The following is a 12,881-nucleotide window of genomic DNA, read 5'->3' as shown; positions in this document are numbered from 1 at the left end:
AAGAGAATATTTTGCTTTTTTAACTTATTATGAATATATTTGAGAAAATATGTAAAATTTGTATTTTTTCTTATATAAACATGTTATAATATTATATTTATATTGTCTATCATATACAAGTGTTGAAGTGAGAATTGTTCACACCTTATAGTCAATAAACAATATTCAATATGACCATAAAAAAAATTTTAATATTAATATTCATATACTTTGTGCATAAATTTATGGCATAAATAATTTTTATGGCTATATAATTTGATTCTATATTTACACCGGATAGATAAATTTAAATTCAAAAAGTTAAAAATTTAGCTTCTTAATTAATGAATATTTTGAATCTAAAAAATTTGTTTTGATTAGAAATTAAAGCTAGCAATACTAATTGTGTTATAACCATAATTAATTTATTTACTATATTAAATTAAATTTTAGTAAAGTTAATTTTCTAATAATTATAAATAGTGGATAACAATACTAACATACTCCGAAGTACTCTATTGTTTTTTTAATTTTAAGTTTTGTATTTGTTCATATGATAAATCTACTTTGTTTGAGTCTTCTCCCAACTTAATCTTGTTTTTTTTACTAAAATAAAATCGACACCACGATTTCATCAAGAAGCTGTAAAATTATTTCATTCAAAATTAGCCAATCAAGATGACAACACCTGTTCTGTTGCCGCTGGATTCCGAATCCAAATGTAAGACATTAAGCACATGAAAGTGTAGTTCAAAGTGTAACACAGCAAAAATCCATAAAAAAAAGTATTCCAAACCAAGAGTCATTGTCATACAAATCCAGCAACATAACAAGCATAAGAGGCTACGGAATTTTCTCTAATTTATACAGAATATATATATATAGTAATGTTATGACCATATACTAGCATTCGTGAAGTGGTCCCAATAACACTTTACAGGTCGAGGAAGATCAAGATGTTTTTTACTAAAACAAAAGATGCACACTTTATCTTGAATGCCTCAAATAACGGAATATATCGAAGTATTTTAGGGTACCTATTATTATTATTCATTATTTATAGCTATTAAAAAATTAATTTTATTAAAATTTAACTGAATATACTAAATAAATTAACTATAATTATATCAAACTATATCGTCATAAAAATTATTTGTGTCATAAATCTATACACAAAATATATAAATATTAATATTAATATTTTCTTTTACGGTTATATTGAATATTGTTTGTTGATCGTGAGGTATGAACAATTCTCACCTCAACGGTTCTATATAATAGACAATATAAATATAATATAACATTATAACATGTTTATATATGATAAATATAAGTTTTACACATTTTTTTAAATACATTCATAATAAGTTAAAAAAACAAAATATTCTCATTTTACTTAAAATAAACTGCATCAACTTTTATGTGCATGATATTAAGAAAAAATAATATGTTAAAAAAGATAGTTAAATTTATTATTTACTCTTTTTAATTATTTTTCAAACTTAAAATTCTGATTTTCATTTTTTTTCTCTTTTATTCATCATCTATATTTTTATGCCTATTATATCTTATACCATAAAAAATCATGTTTCCAACCAAAACAAATTTTATTTTTCGATAATTGTCCACACTCTAGAAAAAGCATCCCTTCCACTTTAGTTCACCATTTAATTAAGTTCTTTTTACTGGTCCAAATATGTTCCATACATAAATACTTAATCACGAATAAATATCATTAATCTTACTTGTCAATAACAAAAAACAAAAATTCAGAATTGCTCCACAATTAATAAAACTTAAATGCATAATAGTCTAAACTTGACATGTAGTGTCAGCATCACGTACTTATTTTCGACGTCCGGACCAGAAAATTTTTTTTCTTGAAATTATTTGCTTTAGATATTTGTTCAATCTATTCATATTGTGAAGGAGAATCTAGTAAAAGAAGAGAGAAATCTTCGTTACAATATATGACAACAGCATGTTTTTGGGGAAAGAATTTTATGTTAAGACAATTAAGAATTTTATATGATTTGGTTTAAATAATGGAGATTTCGTAATTTAATATTTTTAATTTTTACAAAAAAAAATAATTATATTATTTTCAATCCTTTTACTATGGTCTATTATCCTTCTGAATTGTTAAAATAAGTTATGTTGAAGTTTGAATTGTTGAATCTCGAAAATGGGTGTGAGACCAGAGTATGAACGTTAAGCACGTTATTTTAACCCTAGCTTGTTTTATAACCTTTCGCCGTCTTACTTTACCATCACATGTTTAAATCATGTCTTCTTTTATATCAAGCCTGCTTTGTAATTTCTGCCTTGCAATTACACTCCTATCCTTATATTTTTATGCTATATGATAATCCAAGTATTTGAAGCTATATATATATATGCGTGCTGAGGTTCTTTACTTCTCCATAAAGTGTTAAAACTATGTAATACTTTTTATAATACGCTAATTTTCGACAACGAAAATTTTTATAAGGTGGGTGGAATGTAAGTCCCAGAATTTTTGAAAGTTTTATTATAAATTAATTTCAAGTTTAATTATTTATTTATAGCTTTAATTTCAGAAATTTCTTTATTAAAGATAATTAAAGTAAGTTTTGATTAATTGAGTTTGAAATAAATTAAGATTTTTATTCAATTTTATAATTATTGAAGTATTTTCTATATTTAAATTATAAAGTTTAGTAATTGTAAAATAATAAGAATTTTATATGATTTGATTTAAATAATGGAGATTTCGGAATTTAATACTTTCAATTTTTACAAACAAAGAAAATTAATTATATTATCTCTAATCCTTTAATTAGAATATTTCATTGAAATTAATTTGTAAATTTATGATTAAATAATATTTTTTTAAAGATAATTTCGTTGAATTAAAATTGGTTTTTAATTACTATATTACCCCTAATTTTAGTAAAATGATTAAACTGTCCATAACCCTAATTCTACTACATTCATCGCCTCCCTTTCCTCTTCATCCTGCGTAGCCCCCAACCCTCCTCTCCTCATTCTTTCTGCATTCTAACCTTTCACACACAAAACAAACACATTCACATACATGGAGAAAGAGATCCGCGAGAAGAGAGGAAGAGATCTGCAATCGAGAAAGGGAGGAGAGGAGAGCGTCGCAGCCGCTGCAAGCTGGTCACCGCCGAGCCCATCACCCGTGCCATTCATCTTCATCGCCGCCAGCTGAAGAGAGATGCGATGGAGAGAGAGAGGGGGTCCGCGGAGGGTGGTCACCGTTCGTGGAGTTCGCGCCAATGCCGTCACGGAGGAACGTCCCTGTCATCGCGAGCTGTCGCCATCGCATTTACTAATCTAACGGGGTTTACATTGGAGCTGCCGTTGGGTCAGCTCGGGATTGCGGTTGCTCCGTTTTGCTGTTACCGTAAGTATATCTTATTACGAACCCTCGCCGTTAGTTTTTTGTTATATGTTATTAAGGTTTTCGCGATATTTATATTTTAGGATTGAGTTATTGGGATTGCCTGTTGCGATTAAAGCCGTTTCTGCTATTGCGAAAGTGAGCAAACCTGTGGTTGAAGCTGCAGTTGATTTCGGGCGGAGAGAAATGGTTCTTGTGACGCATTTAGTTTATGGGTTCAAATTTTTTAGGTAGGATTTTTTCTTAAAACTTAATTTTATCTTACAGAGTTGTTATAAATAAATATCAATGTGAAAAATATATTTCTGTGATTATGTTTGTCTTATGGATGTGGCTGTTTGCTGTATTAAATCATTGATTGCTTCATTGATGTGTGGTTATTGATAAAAGAGTGGTTTATAAAGTTATTTGATTTAATGTTATTAAATGTGGTTTTTTTTCTAGTCTTGGAGTTCGTTTGTTAATGTAAATTAGTCAGTTTTTGAAATGATTTGAACTATGAAAATGAATGGATTTTTGGAAGCGGTTTGGTTTTAAATTAGTTTGATTTTATAAATTACTTAATATTAGAGTTGGTTTGATTTTGAAGAAAAGATTTATTATTGGAATTGATTCAATTTGAAAATAATTTGATATTAGAACTGGATGAATTTTGGAAAATGATTGAGACTTGAAAATGGTTGAGAAAGGTTTGAGAAATGTTTAGATGGGATCCGAAAAGGGTGGCAGAGTCCGAGTTTTAGAGGAGATGCTGCTGAAATTTTATAAAAATTGGAAGCTTCGTTTGAAGTAATTATTTAAAAAGATTTAGTTTTAAAGATTATAAGTTTTAAATTTGATTTATTTAGAAAAGAATGAATTATGTTTTGAGTTGGGGTTGTTGATGAACGAAATGGGAGGATGGATGTCGATGATTGAATTTGAGTGAAGGATGATGAGGATTGGTTAAAGTATGATTGCTGAATGAATTTGGAAATGAGATATAAATTGATGAACAATGATGATATTGAGGATGATACGGATATTGATGAATTATGATTGAAATATTCATATGGCTTATTTATTTGAATTATCTGAGACACGAGTTTTCCTGGATAGACGCAGTGGCTTGCCACCACTTGCTCCAGGTTGAGACTTGATACTCTGTTGACCCTGCGACGTAAGGGTGACTTGACACTTATAAATTTACGGGAATGGTACCCCCATTGAGCGATTTGATATATATATGAGAAAAATCTATGCATAGACTCATGGGGATGCGCGTCGGGGGACAGTCCAAAGGTTTAGCAAACCAGACTTGTTGGGTTGGCTGTATAACCGATAGATGAGCTCATTAGCCATAGGACAAGCATGCATCATTTGCATTTGTATGCTTTGTTTGGGTTTGAATTTGTTTTGGTTTGCCTAATTGTTAAACTGCTATTAACTGCTACCTGAACTAATTGCTGTAACTGCTACCTAAACCTATGCTTTCCTTGTCTGTTTTGCCTGTGTTTATCTTGGTGTGCTATTTTTGAGAATGAGCTTTGGTGTTGATTTGATGGTTGTGTTGATTGATTGCGTGGTTGGTTTCTGATTAAGATTTTCTTATAAGAAAAGAAAGATTTTGGATTTCTGGATATTCTTTTAAGTATTAATTTTTTTTAATGAAAGGGTTTTTGGATGACTAGTTGTTGGTTTTTAAAAGATTCAAAGGACGAACAATAATCACTGAGCTTAAAAATAGATTTCTCTTTAAATATCTTATTATAACAATTCTGAAACTTTGTGGTGAGACCGTGTGGTTAGGTTCTCACCCCCTACAGCTTTATCTTTTCAGGAGACAGATGAAAAAGCTCACGAGGGGTTGTATTGCGTTTCAATTAGTCAATAATGCTGTTTAGTTTTTATTTATTTACCCCTCGCCATCAATATTATATTATGTAAGAGGGATAAGAAGTTTTGTATATGTATATGCTTGTTTTGTTTTATTTAAAAAGTATTCTTTTTCCGGTTTATAAAAAAAAAAAAAAAACAGTGATACGATTTCGGGTCAAAGGCTCCTATTTTATTATTAAGTATATGAAATCGTTGTAATAGTTCTTACTATCAGAGTAGCGCAGCCGGAAGCGTGACATTCTGATAGTGAGGGTGTTACATATTTACTAAAATTTTGCACACAAAATTAATACAGTTTACATTTATATTTTTTAGAATTTACATACATAAATTAATAAAATTTATTTGTTAAAGATAATTTAATATTTATACTCACTAAGTAATAACTAAAAATACTAAAAATTACTTATTCTAAAATTTTTTCTAAATAAAAATTGATGATGATGATGATGATGATGATGATGATGATGATGATGATGATGATGATGATGATGATGATGCTTATTGTTTTGTCAATTTTTAGCAAATCGATGGTTGTTCGATATCTAATAGTCTGGGAGCGAAACCTACTCCTCTTTGCAGGTACTAGTTTTCTATAAGTGCATCAAAAAGGCTTCGATTAGACGAATAATGAAATAAAAAGTAAATTAAAATTTGTAAAAGAACAAAAGAAGTTAAAAACAACGAATTTGAAAAGGAAATTGGTTGAAATCGAAAAATGTTGCGTTAAAATTTAAAGAAAGCAGTAAAGGTGCTTTCGACTAGATCAAAAGACTTTGACATGAAAATTAAAGATATTGAAACGTAAATTGCATTCGAAATTTAAATCATTGCTTGAAACATAAATTCACTTGAAAAATAAAGTTTACAGAAAGATAAATTGAAAAGATAAAAGCATGGAAGGAATCCTACAGATAATTAACTCGAAGTAGACTCAGAAAGTCTTTGGGGATGTGAGTGTGCATGAGTAATTTCTGAGTCAAAGTTCCAACCCTTATTCCCTAAAACTTTCTAGTAATATAGTCTATTTCTGTAACCGATTATTAATTACATAGCACTAACTTGTATGCGCACTCCCAAGTAACCGTTCCTGCTCTTTTGCCAATAAGCGTTACTCATAAATTTCTCACTTGATGAAAACCTTCAACTTCTCCACTTATGTAACCGCTCAATCCACTATTCGATTTCTCATTCAAATACCTGTTCGACTAGGCCCGTTCGATTTAATAAGGTGTCCGAAATTGAGTCTGTGTCGAGTAACTCCCCGCTAATGCCTGTACGTGCATCTTTTCGACATTTGCTTCCATCTCAATTGACCTCGTTACTACTTCAAATTAACTTACCTTAGTCGAAAATATTTTTCGACTAACAAATTGCCCCCTTGGATTAATGTGTTTGTCCTTGATAGCATTATTGGAAGATGAAACACTTAATCTAAATTCAAATTTCAATCTCTTAAATCAATAATAATTACCATTTAATTTCCCATTAATATTGACCCGTTTGACACGTCTCCCGTGACTTGCGCTTTCTCTCTCTACCACTTCGCCTTCTTCGCAAAGTTACATCTTTTCTCTTTGAACTCCCTCTACGATAACGGCCACAGTAAAACTTCCTTTAAATTTGACACTCACACGTTTGTCAGACTTTCTCGAACCCTTATCCTCTCAATTTCTCTTGCATCCATTTTTCTTACACAACCTCTATTCTCCAATCTTCATTCCTATCTGCTCTGCAATGGCTGCTTTTTCATCTCATGCTGCTACCCAAGACAAAGGCAAAGGTCCCATGGTGGCACGACCAGCTCCACCAGCCCTCCATGTGTTGAATCAAGTCAATGATGAAGTCATTTTCATCATTGACGATCCACAAATTCAAATCAATGATACCAGAATTCTAATTCCATTCACAGTAGGAGGAGGTGCTCATTGTTTCATTGGGCTTATCGAAACCCTGGAAAGGGCGAACAAGAAACTACCTTTCTTCCCTAGTGCTCAGGGGGAAGATTTGTTGATCAATCAAGCCCTCGACATCTCTTTCTTCATCAATCAAAAACGTTTCAGAAACAATCCAAAGATTAACCCTCGGGGGGCCGACTTTACAGCCTGGCACCAGTGCCTTGCTCCTACAAAGAGCGTTGTTTGGCGAGCTTTGGGAATTCAGGATCTTTTAAGACTCTCCCATTTCTCACCTTCAACTCTCCCCTGGATGATTAGGGCCGTAACCTTCTTCTGGAATAGGACTACCAACAATTTCCACCTTCCTTGTGGAATGATTGGTATGTCTCTTTTGGATGTAGCTGCTATTATAGGGCTCCCGATAAGTCTTCCAGACTTCACTTCTGACATGCAACCCAAACACCAATACAACATTGCCTCCAACACTTCATATAGTGATTTTATTGCTCATCACATGGGTGCAGAGGGCACTGCAGTTACAGATGATGAGCATGTAGCCTTTCTGTTTTATTGGCTGAATGCAATCGTCTTCTGTTCCCAAAGTGTCCAAATGTCGAAGTTTTTTCTTCCTCTAGCTGCTCTGCTTCACGAAGGAAATAATTTTAATCTGGTCAAGCTTTTTCTAGGGCATGTTTTTGAAGAGCTTGGTCAATTTGTAAATTGTCTTCGAGACAATTATTTGATCAGTACAGGTGGCCCTCTCTAGCTTCTCCAACTATGGCTTAATGCCATTTTCAAAAAATATATGACAAAGCCTGGAGGTGGTGCTACCGATAAACAACACATCGAAGGCTTTCGATTGGCTGATTATAAGCCAAATTTTCCAGATATACAATCGGACAAAGACCAATTTGGGCTGTTTTTTCTCTCTTCCATTCCTGTAAATATTTTTACAATGAAAACCTCAATTTTACTCCTTTTATGCGTCGAAATTGTGGTCCTGCATAGCTTGAGCGTTTACTCTTTCCAAATGACACTGAGGAAAGTGAACTGGCTATCGGAGTTGGGCGAATTTACTGGCTGTTCAAGTAATTCCTACAGGGCTATCCCAACACAAAAAGGAAAAGTTCAAAGTGACCCTATACGCCCCTCATTTCACAACCAGACTATTGGGTTTCTCACGAGCCATTCCAACTCCACTTCCTCGAAACAAAAAACCATCTGCCACATCACCCTGACTTCTCAAAGTGAACTTGATTTTTGCCTCTTGAAAAATCAACAACAGAGAGAGCGTTTCAATTTCCTCGTTTATGATCGCAGTTCATATATCACCAAATCTTGTTTCGAATGGTGGACTGCTTACTATTCCAGGTACAGTCGTACCTTAGAGGAAATCCAGCGTTCTGCTATTCGAACAACTCCTGCTGCTGAAGGCTCTCCCAAAAAATCTCAAAAAAAAAAGCTGACACCACAGCCTCCTCACGCCAACCGCAACAAAAGAGTCGAAGGAATCCCGCCGGGACTTCCAGAAGGGTAACTTTTCTAGTAATATTCATGCACCTTGAACTGAAATATTTAAAAAAAAATCACATTTACTCAACACCTCTTGATTTTGATCTTTTCATCAGTTACAGTTGCAACCATCGAGTGAGACCTCTGATGGAAGTGAGCAGTCTATTCGTAACATCCTTACTGCTTCCTCACAATCAGAAGATACAACTGATTCAAATTCGAGTCTTTAATTAATTCGAAGGCCAAGAATTATTCTGGTAACGTCATGTCAATTCTACATATACTTCGATTAAGTTAGAATAAATCTTAACTTATAACCGTGTACTTTGTATATCAGCCCACTACTGCTGCTCAATCAATCACCTCACCCCTGGCACTTGATCAACCGCTTCAACAACAACAACATGACCAGAGACATAGCACATCTCATGATTTAATCCAAGCCACAGAGTCCGTTCAGCCACTACAAGTTGCTTTTCCACTTCCTACTGGGACACAAGTGGTTGATCTAACAACAGAGCAAACCTAACACTCACCAACACGAACTCTAAGCACTGGACATACCTCTCCAATCATCCAGGCTGCACCTTCGTCTGAATATCAAGTGGCCCTTGATTCTGAATCCCCATCTCGAGTTGCTGAGACGACTGGTCCTGACTCAGATTCTGCATCAAAAGTTTTAGAGACTTTCCCTTCTCCTCAAAGAACCTCTAGTCCTCTTCAACATGCTGAATTTCAAACTCCCCTTGGTCAAGGATCTAGAGGTTTGGGTGTTTCTTCTGAACCTACAAGTGCCACTTTGGCTAACCTGGTCTCCATCTTAAATCAAGCTATCCAAGAAGACGAAGTGTCTATTCATGCCCCTATACTTCTTGGTCCTCCTGCATCTGGTCCTTCATTCGAACTGAATGTCGATGCTCGAGAACAACTCCGATCGCTTCTTAAACTCTTGGACCATCCACCTGCTGCATGGATCAATGATGCAATTCTTAACCAGCTTTTGTCTGATCTTTTGAACTCTGCTTTTGAACTTCCGGCTCCTACCCCACATTCTGCCATAGTCCATCAATTCAAACAACTTGCTAACAACAGTGTAGCTTTCCAAAACAAGCTTTAAGAAATCAAAAACGAGGAAGCTAAGATCAAAACTGAAGTAGAAGGCTACACTGCAACCCTTTCAACCAATCAAAGCTTCTCGAGCAGAATTCGATTCAAGGATCTCTCAGGCTATTTCTGTTCAAGCTTATTATGACAATGAAGAGATAAAACTCGAAGATGAATTGGCCCAGATTAATGAAAAACTTGCCAAAATACGCAAGAGAAGAGCCGATATAGCCATACCTCTGACCACTGCCCAGCAAGAACAACAACAACTTATTCAAGAAATTGTTTCTATTGAGACCAAACAAGAAGAATGTGGGAAAAAACTTGACAAGGTCCAATATGAAAAGTTCAAGCATGCTGAGGTACTTTCAGTTCTGGACAGCGAAAGGGCAAAGCTACGCTCAGACTTGGCAAAACTCCTGGCGCCTCATACTTCTTCTTAAATTTCAGTATTTGTAATAATTTCACTTTCTTTCGAACTTATGCACCTTGACTTTAATTTAGCAAACAATAATATTGCTTTAAGTATTTTCCATTAATCGAGTCAATTACATTTCCCGATTCGATATCTTTGATCCGATATGCATTTCCTGAATATAATCCTATCACTTGGAAAGGACCCTCCCAAGTATAGGACCATTTGCCAAGAAATCTCGATTTGTTTTCCATTGGCAAAATAACTTTTAAAACCGACTCACCTATACTGAAACACTTTTCTCTTATTCGACGATTATAACTTCGAGCAACACTTTCTTTTTGTCGAATTATATTATCAAGTGCCAGGATTCGCTCTGAATCTAATTCATTCAACTCATCAAACATTGCATTCCAGTAATCATCGACTAGCAAGTCATTCTGTTTCGATACTCTCAAAGTATTCAAATTAATTTCTAGTGGTAGCACCGCATCATGGCCATAAACCAATTTAGAAGGCAAAGTACCTGTTGACCCCCTTGGTGAATTTCGATATGCCCATAATACTTGGCTTAAAGTTTCATGCCACGTTCGAGGTCTATTCCCGATATGCTTTTTTATCAGACTTATCAGGATTTTATTTGCTTCCTCCACTTGCCCATTAGCCTGTGCATAATAAGGAGTTGAAGTAACCATATTAATATTCCTCGAGGTTGCAAAATATTTAATTCGCTGACCAGTAAACATAGTCCCTTGATTAGTACTCAATGTTTGAGGAATTCCAAATCGATGGATTATATGTTCCTCGATGAAGTCTATTATTTCATTTTAACCAACTTCTATTAAAGGAACCACTTCCACCCATTTTGTAAAATAATCAATTACAACCAAAATAAACTTATGTTGTTTCGATGAAGGAGGATGAATCAATCCAATCAGATCCAAAGCCCAACCTCTAAAGGCCATGATTTTATTATCGAATGCAACTCAGATACTGGGATCTGTTGTATCAAACCATGTTTTTGACATTCCTGACATGCCTTTGCATAATCGATGCAATTTTTTTTATCATGGATGGGCAATACACGTGGTTGCGATATAACATCCATTTCATCTTCTTTCCCGCTTGATGGGCACCACATATCCCTTTATGAACTTCACCTAAAGCAATATCTTTATCATCCTGGCTTAAACATCTCGACAAACTTCCATCGATCCCCTTCTTATACAACTCATCAGCCATTATGACAAAATTTATCTCCTGCAATTTTATTTTTCTTTCGACTGGGATGCTGGGATTCTTTAAATACTCAATAATAGGCTTTCTTCAATCATCATCTTCCCATTTGCCTATACATAAAGCTTCCCTTTCATCCGCAGGCACTAATATTTGATGGATACTAGCCAACTTTTTTAGAGTTTCTGGACCGATTCTATATCTCGAAGTAATTTGGGCTAATTTATTAGCAATTTCATTGTGAATCCTTGGGATGTGAACCAAAGAAACTTTTCGAAAAGAAGTTAACAATTCCCAAGCCGTTGCTAAATATTTCTGTAACTTCTCATTATTGCATTTAAATTCTTTCGATAACTACTTTAGGACTAACTGAGAATCCCCTAGGATTTGAACTTCTAGAGCCCCTTTATCGATCAATATTTGGAGGCCCAAAATTAAAGCTTCATACTCTGCCATATTATTCGAGCAAGGATATTTTAACTCAAATAAAAATTCCGATGGAATTCCTTCTGGTGAAACAATAAGAATTCCTACTCCAGCACCATCTTTGTGATTCGATCCATCAAAATATAACTTCCAATAATCGACTTCAATATCGATTATATTTGCCCACTGGTCATTCAGATGGTTTGAATTGTCAACAAGAAAATCTGTAATGACCTGACCTTTTACAGCCTTGGCCGGGACATACTGTAAATCAAATTCTGTCAAAGCCAGCATCCATTTTCCTAAACGCCCCCGTAACATCGAAAAACTCAACATATACTTGATGAGATCAGTTTGTGCTATAACCTTCACCGATTTAGCCACCATATAGCATTTTAATTTCATACAAGCATAATATAAAGACAAACACAACTTTTCTATTGGGGAGTACTGATGAGCGGATAATTTATACACTTTTTGACATTGTTTTTAGTATGTTTTTAGTAGGATCTAGTTACTTTTAGGGATGTTTTCATTAGTTTTTATGTTAAATTCACATTTCTGGACTTTACTATGAGTTTGTGTGTTTTTCTGTGATTTCAGGTATTTTCTGGTCTTAGGATCTTAGGATCATCTTTGGATTACCTTATGATCCTTTGATCATGTTTTAGGGGGCTGGCCATCTCGGCCATGCCTGAACCTTCACTTATGTATTTTCATACAGTAGAGTTTCTACACTCCATAGATTAAGAACCGACATACGCAAAAGGATAGTAAATCCTATTCCAGCATGATCGAGAACCGACAGATGAATAGCCGTGCCGTGACAGGGCATTGGATCATTTTCCCGAGAGATGACCGAAAGTAGCCATTGACAGTGGTGATGTATCACATAAAGCCAGCCATGGAAAGGAGTAAGACTGATTGGATGAAGATAGCAGGAAAGCAGAGGTTCAGAGGAACGAAAAGCATCTCCATTCTCTTATCTGAAATTCCTGCCAATGAATCTACATAAGTATCTCTATCC

The 12,881-nt window shown here is 34.3% G+C and overlaps 1 protein-coding gene across 1 annotated transcript; it reads right to left on the bottom strand.

Moving 5' to 3' along the window:
* Positions 10,273-11,434, bottom strand: LOC107620276. The gene is made up of 2 exons (XM_016322462.1): positions 11,207-11,434; positions 10,273-10,857 (listed from the first exon to the last, which is right to left on the bottom strand). The coding sequence occupies exons 1-2, from the start codon at positions 11,432-11,434 to the stop codon at positions 10,273-10,275; spliced, it is 813 nt and encodes a 270-aa protein (XP_016177948.1).

Source organism: Arachis ipaensis, chromosome B10 (genome assembly GCF_000816755.2).
Source record: "Arachis ipaensis cultivar K30076 chromosome B10, Araip1.1, whole genome shotgun sequence".
NCBI lineage: Eukaryota > Viridiplantae > Streptophyta > Magnoliopsida > Fabales > Fabaceae > Arachis > Arachis ipaensis.
The sequence above is the reverse complement of the archived record's forward strand: the minus strand, read 5'-3'. Positions and strand labels throughout refer to the sequence as shown.